This window comes from Tetrao urogallus, assembly GCF_951394365.1.
Source record: "Tetrao urogallus genome assembly, chromosome: 1".
Lineage (NCBI taxonomy): Eukaryota > Metazoa > Chordata > Aves > Galliformes > Phasianidae > Tetrao > Tetrao urogallus.
Genome location: NC_136813.1, coordinates 63,407,691 through 63,421,354, shown reverse-complemented (window position 1 = coordinate 63,421,354; position 13,664 = coordinate 63,407,691). Strand labels below are relative to the sequence as shown.

General features: G+C 42.3%; 1 protein-coding gene across 8 annotated transcripts in view; it reads right to left on the bottom strand.

The window, feature by feature from the left end:
* Window positions 1-8,825: 8,825 nt before the first annotated feature.
* The window catches only part of INPP4A (inositol polyphosphate-4-phosphatase type I A), a gene marked incomplete at both ends in the record, with an annotated part of 42,939 nt that continues 38,100 nt past the window's right edge, over window positions 8,826-13,664 (bottom strand). For 6 of the 8 annotated variants that reach the window (XM_079549328.1, XM_079549324.1, XM_079549329.1 and 3 more), the window contains one exon: window positions 8,826-8,958. In XM_079549328.1, coding sequence (XP_079405454.1) covers window positions 8,826-8,958 — 133 coding nt within the window. Of the gene's footprint in view, window positions 8,959-12,649; window positions 12,831-13,664 lie in introns of those variants that run through there. The other 2 variants (XM_079549326.1, XM_079549327.1) reach the window with 1 other exon arrangement.

Sequence of the window (13,664 nt, the reverse complement as noted above, 5' to 3'; positions counted from 1 at the left end):
AACCTCATCCCAACGGCCTCAGCCCTGCGATCCAGCCTGTCCAGATCACTTTGTAGGATCTTCCTACCCTCAGGCAGATCAGCGCTTCCTGCCAACTTGGTGTCACCTGCAGGCTTATTGAGAGTGCACTCAGTGCCCTCATCCGGGTCGTCAACAAAGATACTGAACAGGACAGACCCAAGTTTAGCTCAGTTTCAAAAAAGAACCTCTTGAAAGGCTTTGGAGATTTTGGTTACAAGCATAATACTGCATCAGGAAAGACTGTAAATGACATGAAAGCACAGTTACATTTTATTTCACATCTATGAAAAGTTAGGATGATCCAGTGTAACAGCAGATGGGTCTGGATGGGGCCCTGATGTTGGACTTTGAGGGTAAGTACCAGAGCCTGGCAAATAGTCACAGAAGTAACAAGTGGTGCATCTTGCCAACAGTGGAGTGTCACAGTCAAATTATACTGAAGTTTTCTACTGGACTGCCTGACCACACACCCGCTGCTGCGCTTCAGAGGTGAATTGAAGAGTACACAAGTGTTGACTTGTGGAAGGATTTCACTCAGTAATGCTTTACACTGAGTATAACTTTGACTTTGACTTGTCTGGTTTGCCACCCTGTAATTTGGAGCAAGTATTCTCAGCTTCAGTATTTTGGCCTTCTGAACCAATGAGTCACAGAACAAAGAGCTGCTGAGACTGGGGATGGCCCAGCTTCTGCGGTGCACTCAGCGCTTCCAGGAGGGCCTTCAGTAATCTCATTTAAACAGGTTTTTCTTCAAAACAATTCTGCCCAGTGCCTGCTTTCATCCAGGACCAGTCAAGGGTAGACTTGAAGTTCAACTGCTGCTCTACTGGCATCAATACTGAAGCTATCCGCAGAATGCCTGGACCAGCACACCCTTCAGCAGCCCACCCAGTGGGCCTTCAGGAAGGACCATACAGCTGGGACCTGACTTCACTCTATTGGTCTACAGTGAAACAAATGTGTGAGTCAGAGTTTCATCAGCATGGTAGCTTCGGGGGGTACACTCAGTCTCTGCTTAAGTTTTGTAACCTAATGCCAAGTCCAAGTGGCAGAAGGAAGTGTGAGACTTCCCATAAAAGGATTCTACAAGGGATATATGCCAGAGAGTATGTACAGAAGTGAAACAAATAGAGGGGAACAAACAGACTGTCTCAGAGTCCGAGACAGACTCTTAGAAGCTGTGAAAAATTGCAGTTGAATTACTCACCCTAGACAAGACAAGGGATCGGAAGCCTGTTGTCCCACAAGAGGACAAAGATGTTGGCTGGGAGTGGGGGGAGGTGCCTTTCAGAAACAAGTACAGGCTGTCCATTTCTAATTTTGAAGCTAATAAAACATTCCTGGGGAAAAGAAAAAGAAAGAAAAAGATGTTCTGGAATGTTTCTTGGGCTTTTTTTTGGTATGGAGCTACAGCAGGGTGAAGTCACTTGTTATTTTGGCTTAGTTATAATGCAATTGCTGGGAAGCACAAGTCCACCAAGGGGGCAAGTATCAGAACAGTTTGTGCACCACCCAATCATTCCCTGGCCCATTTCAGAGCTGTTCTCAGGGAAGACAATATTCACCAGGCTGAGAGGCATTTTTTATGGCAATGCAGGAAGACAACAAAAAGCAGGGGGATGGCTCCCTCTCTCAAAAGGGGAAAACCCAGAAGCTGAAACTGGACAAGAGACTGGAATGCTCCCTAGTATGCTGCTTCCCTGGCTGAAGAACTTTTAGCACCTTTGACCCTGCTTTGCCAGTCTACCTGGCATCGCCCATCCTACAGCAGTCAGGCCACCAGCAAAATCTTGCCAAGATTAGAGTCTGGAAATAAAGAATGAAGGAAATCCCTAAAAACTATGCAGTGCATAAAATGGGTCTGACTGAGCTTACAATTCTTGCAGTAACTCCTGTTGTGCTGTACGTGCTGTGAATCTCTTAGGACAATGGTATCTTCAAGGAATTCACTTGCATCTCACTCCTAACCAGGCTGAGGGAGCTGGGCTTGTTCAGCCTGGAGAAAAGAAGGCTGTGGGGTGACCTCACTGCAGCCTTTCAGTACCTAAAGGGAGCCTACAAGGAGGGGAATCAACTCTTTGAAAGGGCAGATCACAGCAGGACAAGGGGAAATGGTTTTAAGTTGAGGGAGGGGAGATTTAGGCTGGATGTCAGGGGGAAGTTCTTTACAGAGAGAGTGGTGAGGTGCTGGCACAGGCTGCCCAGAGAGGTTGTGGATGCCCCGTCCCTCGAGGTGTTCAAGGTTGGATGGGGCCCTGGGCAGCCTGGTCTAGTATTAAATGGGGAGGTTGGTGGCCCTGCATGTGGCAGGGGGTTGGAGACTCATGAGCCTTGAGGTCCCTTCCAACTCTGGCCATTCTATGAGTCTATGATTCTATGATTTAGTTAAACTAACCAAAGGTCATGGTGGAATGGAATACCTTCATACTCTCCAGTACCCTAAGTGGGAAAAAAAAAAAAAAAAAAAAAAAAAAAAAAGCATCCCTGTGGTACACAGGGCATTCTTGCTGTTTGGCAGAACTTAATTTCAGATGTGCACATCTGGGCACAGGTGAGGAGCATTAACCTGTGGTTCCAGGCACACAGAAGAAGAGCGAGGCCCAGGCTGAGCCATCGACAGTTCAGCTGCATGCGGAAATCCATATAATGCTGTTAGAACAGCAATAAGAACTGAATGGCACTGAAAGCAGCAGGTAGAGCACCGGAGATTCCAGAAAATGGGATTTTCTGGAGATTAGAAAATGGGCAGTACTTTACTGTGCTTACTTTGCTGCTTTTTTGTTTGTTTAAAATAGAGACTACCTGTGAGAAATTCACAGATTTCATCAATACAGTAATATTAACCCACAAGAAAAAAAAAATCCCCGCAGGTTATTGGAAATTCTGATTAGATCAGCAAATCAGAAAACATTTTTCCTAATACAATCCGTTCAAGTGAAGCAATTCTGTCCGCTCAGTCCTAACACTCAGCTGAACAGCACCCCTGTGTGGCTCAGGAGATCACAGCAGTTCCATCTGCCCTCAATTTCCTCCCCGATTCTTCCTGAAAACTTGGGAAAAAAAAAAAAAAAAAAAAATAGCATTACTTTCCCCCACCTCACTGGTGGAAGGGACTGGAGCCTGCCCAGGGATGGGCTCTGCACAGGCTGCCATACGAATTCATCCAGGGGCCGTCTAATGCTGTCCCACTGCCTCATGGCACGGGAGATTTACTCCGTATTCCTCTATATTTAAGTGCTTTCAATGCTTCAACCCCCTAAAAGTAAAATCTTCCAGTTCAGTTTTAGCCCCAGCTCCCTGCTTAGCAGTTCAGCTGTGCGAGCTGGTGCATCCAAAGCCCCGGAGGACTGCTCTGCCCACAGACTGGGACACCTACCTGTGAGAACACTGCATCCCGAGACACGTTTGGGTTGTCCTAACACCCAGCTACCTTCACTCCAGGGAAAGTTCATCCCCTGTGGGACCAGGCCTGCCCTCCTGCCTCAAGGAGAATCCCTCAGCCCTTCAGGGAGATGAGAGATCTCTTTCCCATCTCTTCACCTGATGAAAACCCTGCTGAGTTTCCACATTACACAGCAGCTCTCTGCAGCCTTACTGGCAAAGGCCGTGCTAGGTAACAGAATCACACAGAATCACAGCATTGCAGGGGTTGGAAGGGACCTCTGGGGATCGCTGTGTACAACAGCCAGCTAAAGCAGGTACTCTACAGCAGGTCACACAAGGAGGTGTTCAGATGGGTTTTGAATCTCCACCTCTCTGAACAGCCTGTTCCAGTGCTCCACCAACCTCACAGTAAATACATTTTCCATATGGAACTTCCTGCGTTCCAGTTTGTGTCTGTTGGTCCTTGTCATGTTGCTGGGCACCACTGGAAAGAGCTTGACCTTAAAGAGCCTGGCCCCATCCACTTGACACCCACCCAGCAGATATTTATAAGCACTGATAAGACCCCCTCCTCAGTCTCCTCTTTTCCAGACTGAACAGTCCCAAGTCTCTTGGCCTTTCCTCATACTGGAGATACTCCAGGTCTCTGATCACCTTTGTCACCCTAAAACAACAGACGTGTTTTCATTAAGCTGATTCTGCCTTCTGATGACAGCTGAGGGAAAGGGAGTAAGAGACATGTATGAGAAAAAGAGCAGCTCAGCTTCCAGCATCCCAGTCAACCAGCTCATGCAGCAGATCTGCAACAAGGATCCAGAGCAGAAGAGCAATGTACCAAAGAGCAGAGGGTGCAGGCAGCAAAGGAGACCTTGTCCACATGCTGTGTCAAACAGCCCAGGTGGGACTTGAGCAGCACCTGCAGGGCTTGAAGTACCAAGTTTTGCCTTGGCAGTGGGAAGAAGCTCAGGCCATGCTGCTCCATGCAACACCTTACTCATCAGCAATCCTTGATACAGAAATCACAGAATCATTAAGGTTGGAAGAGACTTCTCAGATCATCCAGTTCAACTGTCAGCCCACCTCCACCATGCCCACTGACCACGTCCCTCAGTGCCACATCCACACGGCTCTTCAACATCTCCAGTGACTGCACCACTTCCCTGGGAAATCCTCAGGAGGCATCAGGCTCCTGGGGCTCCAAGAGAAAGGGTCTGAATGGCCACTGAGCTGGCAAACCTGCCTAGAGAACAGGGGCCGTGACAGAGAATGAGCCAGGTAAAGCATGGTCTGCATTGTCCTATTTCGCTTCAGTAATTCAGTGTATCTGCTACCAGGAAAGAAATGACTGACACAGAAAGCAAGTTTCATCGCAGCTTCTGCCACGATCCGCGTCTCACAGCGTGCTGTCGTCACCTGCCTCCAGAGACCATTCCCATGCAGATGTCACAGTCGTATCTTCATCCAGAAAGCTCACTCTTAGGAAAAGATCTAGAAGTTGCACGAAACTCTCCTGCATACCTGAATTTCCTCTCCTGAAGAAACTGAGACAAATCAAAGATACTCATACAGTAATCCACAGCACAAAGGTCACGAACGTGTGAATAGCATCACAGTGCTTAAAGAAGCACGTTCCTGCTTCTCATATTTTGCTTTGTGTCCTCTTTGTGTTGCATCTATTAAAATGTTCCCTCCGTTGTCAGATTACATCTGGAGCTGTAAGAAGTTACATTTACATCAAGCCAGCCTTTCTGAAGCAGTCAGCACCCTTTGGTGAGAGGCTGCAGAGCACCAGAGCATCAAGCCCTGCTTGAAGGCTGCAGCTGGAACAGCGAGAGACTGGAGAGCAGGCAGTGCTGCTGTCAGCAGCTCCTCCAGGCAAGAGGATAATAACCTCAGGACATGCCTGTGCTCCTCCTACGGCTGGAGGTACACAGGCTGCCTGCATTCTGAGTTGCCTTGGGTTGTCTTCATGGACACACATGCATCAGCTGCAAGCGAGTGACGATTCCTGTAACAGCTCAGAATGCCTTCAGATGCTCAACTCCAACTGTCTGTGTTTAACAGCAAGAAGTACACAGCAACATCCTTACCTTAGGAAAGAGGTGCTTTTTTGCAAGGTCAGCAGTAGGGCATTAAGAAGTGGTCAGCAAAGGCAAATCTTCAAACATTACATCTGCATGGTTACTGAACGGGATTTAAAACCCAGAGCACCCGAATCTTTTGTGCAGCAGCTGCTGGGCAGAGAATTACATCTGTGCACAATATGCAGACTTGTGGAGGTGTTTGTTCATTTGTGTACTGCACACACTTGCAGCGTGTACTGCATACACCTGCAGTGAGAGGCCAGACAAATACCCAACACCTACATTAAAGGAATCTTTCTGCCACAAAAAAGAAACCTACTGTTTTTATAGCTGTAAGCAGCCCTTCCACTGGGCATCACCGTGCATGTTATGTTCGGCAGCACCTGAAGGTGTCACTCTGTAATCAGAGCGGTTGCATCAGTGGTCACACGGTGTAGCTGCACATAGGCTGGGTGGTTTGTGGATCAGGGCCAACTTATCCCTGCTGAACAGCGACAACCAGCACTGCTGTAGGCACGAGTGGACTGAAGAGCAGACGAAGCATTCCAAGCCGAGCAACCTTAAAGTGCTGATTAGTTTACCCAAGAAAGCACTAGAAGTAAGCCACCTCGTTACTCTCGTCAGTTCTTTATTGGTTTTCATCCTAAAGACTAGCACATGTACAGCATACATGGATTGGATGAACTAGGATATATAAAACAGTAGCCATATGTTTATGATATATTAATACTGCCCAAAAACAAATAAATAAAAATCTTTCAATGCACAAAGCTTGGCAAATACAATTGTGTTGGGACAAAACAGTGTCGTATTATACAATAATTTTACATGTAGAAATGAAACAAAAGGCAACTGTGCTGTAAATACTTTCACAGAACATACACAGAACATACTCGGCAAGTTGGATTTCTTTTTTTTTTTTTTTTGTCTTTTTACCTTTGTATGTTTTATAATTTAAAAAACGTACTCAAAAAAGAACATTAGACAGAACTTCATTTTACAGTAATCCTTAAGTTTTGTCTCTCCTGTGCAACAGAAAAGCTTACTTCACCCTTGTGAAGTGTCCTGTGTGGATTTCAAGTTTCACAGTTTGTCTTTTTTGATTAACTGCTCGAGCTCTCCCTGCTCGTTACGCCCTTCAGAAGAAGCCACTGGCGTGCATTGTGCCGACAGCTGTACCTGGAACACGTCAGCTGGACAATGATGCTCTACATGGAAGTACACTTAAAATATCCCACCACTTTAAAAGGTGAGCAAAAACCATGCATACAGAAAACTGGGGAGCTTCCGATTATATTCGGTGTACAAAATAAATAAAGGATCACTAAGCTCTAGAGTAGACCTGATGACTGTGGGCCACCATCTAAGAGAGCGGCGCTGCTAATTGCAACCGTAGACCTCTTGTATTCTTCTGAAGCTGAACGCTGCAAGAAGACTTTTAGTGTAACAATATAGGACTTAAAATATTAACTGTGTTTGAAATATACAAAATAAAACTAAAACTCATAAAAACTAAGGGCTACCAAGACAATCGTTCATACAAAAATAAATGTAGCTTTTAATAACGGGTCGGGGGCTGAAGGCTGAGCAGAACTAAGAGAATAATGTCTAAAGAAATCTCACTGCAATGGCTTTCACCAAACATTTGTTTACACGTTAAAAAAAAAAGAACAAAAAGCAACAACTGTTCATTGGAGGACAAGGTTTGTAATTTCCCAAGGGTCCATGCTACTACAGAAGGAGCTTGCAACTGGGAAAAGACCTACAAATGCATTGAATTTGCAGAGCATTTTTGTTTCCCCTCCTAGAACGTCTGCAGTAATGGTAACAACGTGGTTCAGCAGAACTCTCTTGGCTGGCTTTGTGACATGCTGCTCAGTGTCAGACTGCTAAAAGCAAAATGCAAAAACTGCCGGACTTAAAACCCCCAAACCTACATGGGAGCAGAATGAACATGACTGATAGAGCAGTGACAGCACAGACAAACATCAGTGGGAGGGAGAAGGAAGCCAGAAAACAGCCATATACTTACCTGGCTGTTGCTACTCTCACAAGAACAAATGACCAGCTTCTCTATTCTACAGCTCATAGCCCTCAGAAACTGGAGTGGTAGGGCACAGTGGGCTGAATGAAGCTAGCTAGGAATGATTTAATCCTGTTAAGATTTGCAACTTAACATTTAGCTGCATTTTAAGAACGTATCCTCTATCTTCAAGGCATCCTTTCGGAGATGATTTCCAAGGAGATGTACTGAACCTTTATGAAATGCTATCAAAGTCTGATAGACTACCAAGCCTCAGCCTTAAGCTAACACACCTGAGGTTCTCATGCATTAGCACATGAGTTACGTTCCATCAAAATGAGCAAAACTCAATAAAAGTAACATTTTTGTCAGGCGATTGGGGGGATGTTGGGTACTTTAAGCATTTTTGAGTCGACAGATACTGATAAAAACCAAACACCGATTTAAAAAATGCAATGCCCCGACATCCTAGCGCTTACAATGCAGAAGCAATATAAAAAGCCATGGATAAAGGAGCACATTGATTGATATACGCTACCATGGAACACAATGAACATGTCATAGTGGGGAAGGGCTGGGAGAACTGTTGCTGCCATTAATCGATTAACATCATTATGTTTTGAAACGCTTTTGAAAATTGGTTCACACTTGCCCAAGTCCTTTTGTGCTAAAAATGATCGGAATTTGTCTTTATCTGGACAGAACTACAAACTAGACCTCACAGGCCCAGCCTTTTCATTTATTATTCTTTTCATATTTCAAGATGGCATCCTATATACAGTGAAACAATTTATACTCCTGGCTGCTATTGTGCTGATTATTTTTAGAAGTTACATCTGTTTCTTGATTGCAATAATGCATCCTACTGCCATTAGACTGCCTACTGTCCAATCCCTTTTTATTTACAACGGTTGAGTTTACTCTCAGTTTGAAAGAGTGACGAAAAGCTCAGTCTGAAGTCAGCTCAGTATTGAAAGAAGTACGTGAAGCAGCTGCCTCAATGCCATTCGCAAAGTCCTTGCCCATCCAGGAGGTACCCAGCTACTTGCATGTAGGTAATTATTAAATAGCACAATATCTGCTCATCTTACATACACTGAAGGCTATTTAAATGGGCAGAGTCATCACACTATTCTCAAGCTAAGGTGTCAAATAACTGTTACTATAGACTCCAACTGGTAAGTAACATGCTCCATATAGCCTAGTGAAACGTACAGAAAGGTTACTGATCTGGTCTGGATGACAGAATCATGTATTAGTCTAGAGTGCAGCCACACGTCTTAATGGAACAGCAATTAAAGGACATAAGATGCTTAAGTTTCAACTTTTCCATAAGTTCCTTCTGGAGGCCTGTAATACTTTGGGAAAGCCTTCAGTTGCAGGGAATTAAATGCATACTTGCGACATCCAACATTCTTCATTGTATTTTCTCGCCGACACCCCTCACTGGGGAAAAAAAACAAGCACAAAAAAATGACAGCAGTAAAACGGAAAAAAAAAAAAAGAAAAAAAAAAAGAAAAGAAGACTTAAACTAAGATGAAATGAACTGGTTATTTCATAGCATTAACAAAAAGTTGGTTATATTCAATGAGCGCTTAATTAATTTGCCACTGCAAATATTAAAGATGATGACTCCTCATACAATGCTAGTAAGAAGCACACAGAATGGACACATGCTATGTCTGATCGCTAGTTTTGCATTTCTAAAAAGCAGCAGTGCATCCAGTGAGAAAGTTCTTTTAGGAAGGTTTCATGTATTTCAGGGTACGCTGTTACGGCGCTCACGTGCCACTGCACAAAGGATCCCAAAAGATTGCTTAAATGCAGTTCTGCTAATTCGTTAGTATGTTATGTTGAAAAAGAAAGACTGTCCACCTCTCAACAGGAGCTTTATTTTATTGTTCCCTGTACATCAGCGCTATCAGAACTTACTTAAGGACCAGAGCTGATATAAAAATAATGGCTCTCCAGTTATCTTTGCATGCATAAATTGACTTGAATACCAACATACTCTTAAAAAAAACACCAGGAAATAGCAGCTCTGTATTGGCTGCATTGACAGTCATCACCCCAATGCAACAAAGCTGTGCAGAATTTGGGAGTCCAACTTTACCCAATGCTTTGGTGCAACTGCCCCACATTACAAAGGTTCTGTGCTACAATAAAAAAACGATTCCACCTGTAAGGCTTCTTTACCATTGTAAATCTATTTCAAATCCAAAACAGACATACAAAGAGGAAGCACTGCATTTTATATACTAGAAATCAATTTAGGCTCACATGAGAATGTGTTCTGACAGAGAATGGAAACCTAAACATTGATCTAACAATAATAAAAGTTCATGGCAAAGTTGTACAGTACACAATCTTACGGTGGGAATGTCCCATCATTCCTGTCCTGGAGATGGCTGCAGCAGGTACCAGCTAAACAGAGGCAATCTGACTCACAAGAAGGGTTTGGTTTCCTGCTTCAATTTGAAAGCTCTCTGCTGTTGCTGATCTCACTGTTCCTCTAATTTTGGTTAATCACATCGACTGTAGCTCTGCTACTTATGTACCACCTAGTTTAACTTCACAGAACACTGAATGTTTTCACTGCAGATAACAGCTTATGTTTGAAATCTCTCAGTATATTGTGTGTGTGACTGTCCTACAGAATGGATTGCACCTTATGACACTGTTTAGTGCACTGCACATCCCCCAAAAACTGCTGCAAATAGACCCGTCAAGGATTGGCAGGACATATCTTTCAGAGCAGTGATAAAAACATCTAATTAAAATAAAAAATATGGGATGCCAACTGAGAATTTCCAATTGGAAGTGAATAATTCTGCTCATTACTCATTCCACTGCCTGCATTGCCCATGTCCCTCTGTGGCACAGGTGGCCCGCAAGCACGATGGCAAAGATGTATCTCACCTATTTTGTGTGCTGCGGAGCTTCTGGAGGCACGTGAGCTGTAAGCACTGTGTCATTTTAAATCTGAATCCCAGAATGAAAGCACAGGCTGAACTAAAGAACAAAAAATGAAAACTTGTCCCAGCCAAAGGGTATGAAAGAACCCATCTTTTTGTTTTCAAAAGGTCTTAGCTTTCACTTACAATTAATGTAAATTAATTTAAAGGTGGTCTTATTGCATGCCTAATCTTGCCAACAACAGTAAACAAGCAAATCTTCATACTGCATTTATAACAGACTTAATAACAGCAGGGAGCTCAGTGGAGACACCCCTACTAAAGTTACTTTCACATCTTGGTAGGCTGAATGCAGGACACTCACCAAGAAGGCTACAGTGAACCTAATCACCATTTACTGCGTAAAAAGTGAATTTGGTACTCATAGCAAACAAACCAACCTTAATCAGAAAGAAGAAATTATTTGTATTGAGATGCAGTGGTACTGGACAGCAGCACAGGATGTGGAAATGTCCAATACCATCACACCATGTTTTTAAAGCCCATAAGGCTTTGCTGAAACAATCCAAAATACATAGGATAAATGCTTAAGTATATACATACACTGTCTGTGGGCCTTCTTTTCTTTTAAAAACAAAATTGGAAGAATAGTGAGAAAAATACCAGGTGATAGTGTACTGTACAGTCTTCTTTCACGAAGACACGAGTATAACCATGTACTTCATTTAGTTAGAATATTTGCCAAATTTAGGATTTTAGCCTTTTTTTTTCCTTTTTTTTTTCTTTTTTTCTTTTTCCCCTTAAACTATGTTCTTCTCTTTTTAAAGCGTACCTCCTTCAGGAGTTTTCAAAATACATTAAAATTGATAATATAAGCTATAGCTATCTATGTCTTCTGAGCAAGTTAATAATAGTAGAAATTAGAAATCACAGTACTAGCGGAGTTCTCCTTGGTCATCAAGCTCAACATTCTGTCATCTTAGGCACCAAGCAAACTAAATCCCTTTACGAATTTAGCAAACTATGTTAAATGAGGTTAGTTTTTCAATGAACTATTGCTATTGACAAGCACTTCCAGACTACTACATCAGCAGAGTCCACCATTTTGAACAGGCCTATCCCAGTCAGATGTTAGATACAAACTGTGTCCAAATTTCTTCCACAATCGTTCCGTGTGACTAAAATAGGCATATTTCTTCACTATCATCATTTAAATAAATGTTCTTGCCATCACTCATTTACCTCTAAATCACTGTCTGTCATCATCATAATTTATTAAAGCTGTCCGACACTCAAAAATGGAAATAGCTAATATTTAGCCCAGTGTCATTAACACAAAGCCTAGTGGAAAACCTCAAGCCCACCAAATAACAGAGCTAATTAATACCTTCCTTTCCTTGCTTGAAATATTGTAGACTAACTTCAATAGGATGATAATGACCCTGTTTCAGAATAAGTTATAGAACAAAGCACCTGAAACAGACAGTGGATCATTAGCAGGCTCTGCCAATTACATACTCTCGCTAACCAGACGCCGTTATCTTTTTGTCTTTAATATATTACAAAATGCAGATCTATAAATATAATGAAATAATCCTGCATGCAGCACACTGCAAGTTGTTGTTCAGTGGGTACACTAGTCTACTGGAACATACGTAACCACGAGAAAGGAACGAGACTATGGTTCTACAAATTGTGTAATAATCATTTGGATATTATGCTTTGAAATAAAGGTACAAATTTGTTTACTTCTTTAAATAAATTTCTTATAACTTCTTATAAACCCCACCCATATTTTTTATTTTTTCTCCTCTTAGCTTGTAAAAATGAAAGGCAAGATTAGCATACACCCTGAATATACAAAAGATACAAATTCTTTTCAGAGTTCCTTTCTCTGGAATACATGAAACAAGTAACACAAAACTGTATTTGGTAAGAGATCTTCAGGCCGGCTAAAGTAACGAGGTAACAGGCCAAATGTCAGACTATGTTACAAGCACTGAAAGCAGAACAGTAATTTAAAGTTTCAATACAATTCTTCTTGATAAAATAATTTGATGTATATTTACAGTTTAGTACAATAGAAACGTAAAATTGTAAGGCATAATAATAATTCTTGGCAGACAATGTTATGACACATTCTTTTGTCCAGCAGGTACCAAGTGGCAATACACGTTCAAGCAATTTGTTTGTTTGTTTGTTTTTATCTTTAACCTTATCTTCACTTGCAACGTAATCTGGCCACCAGGTACGCTATGCTCAGAAACAGCCACACAATCAGTAAATTGGGGCTGAGAGCTAGTAAAGGAATAGAGTAGAGGAGGCTGGGATCTAGTCTGAAATCTCGGATGGGCACCAAGCCACTCAAGTTCTTCTGCGTGACTACCTCCCGTGTTCCAATGCTGTGAAAAGGAAGAAGGTTGGGAGGAGGAAAAATAAAACAGAAAAGAAGACGGACATGCAAATGAATGCGTAAAAAGAGATGGCAACGCAAAGTGGTCAAGAAGATGAAAAAAAGATGGAAGAAGCCACAACAAAACCAGAATATGAAGTAAAGAAAAACAGGGAAAACATCTCAAAAATATATATCAGCACAATTACAGATAAAAGGAGAGGGAAAGAGAATAAAAGAGAAAAATAAGAAAGAAGTACTGTAGTCTACTGAAAATAAATACATGTAGGTTGAACATTAATGGTTTTCCATGTTCATTCTTTCAGATTACCAAGCAATATCCCATGCAGCTCTGCCATGCTTCTGCATGCTGCAAAAAAGTGGAGCTCTGAAAAGCAAGCTGAACATGAATAACCATTGTAGTATTTGACCCTTTCAAACATCTTTCCACGTGAGCTGCAGTGAAATACTTTAACCTCTTAACTAAATGCTCAATATATAAACAAACAAAACAAAACAAAAAACAAACCAACAAAACAAAAAAACAAACTACCATTTGCTTTTCATCTTCAAAACAAATTCAAATGTGTATTGATACACTTTCAAACTGCGTCTTTCTGAAGTGCCTCACTGTTCACCTGTGAAGGGAAGATGTTGCACAGCTCATCTCACTGCGCCCCTGATGCTTACATTGGTTTGAGGACTGGCCTATTCACTTCTTCATGTCCAATTCTGTTTTTAGATTTCAGAATCAGTCCTCAGAGCTCCCACCGTGCCAGGGAAAACTGTGTGCACCTGACGCGCTGACAGTATGTTTAAAAGAGTAAAAAGACAGTAGTGCTAT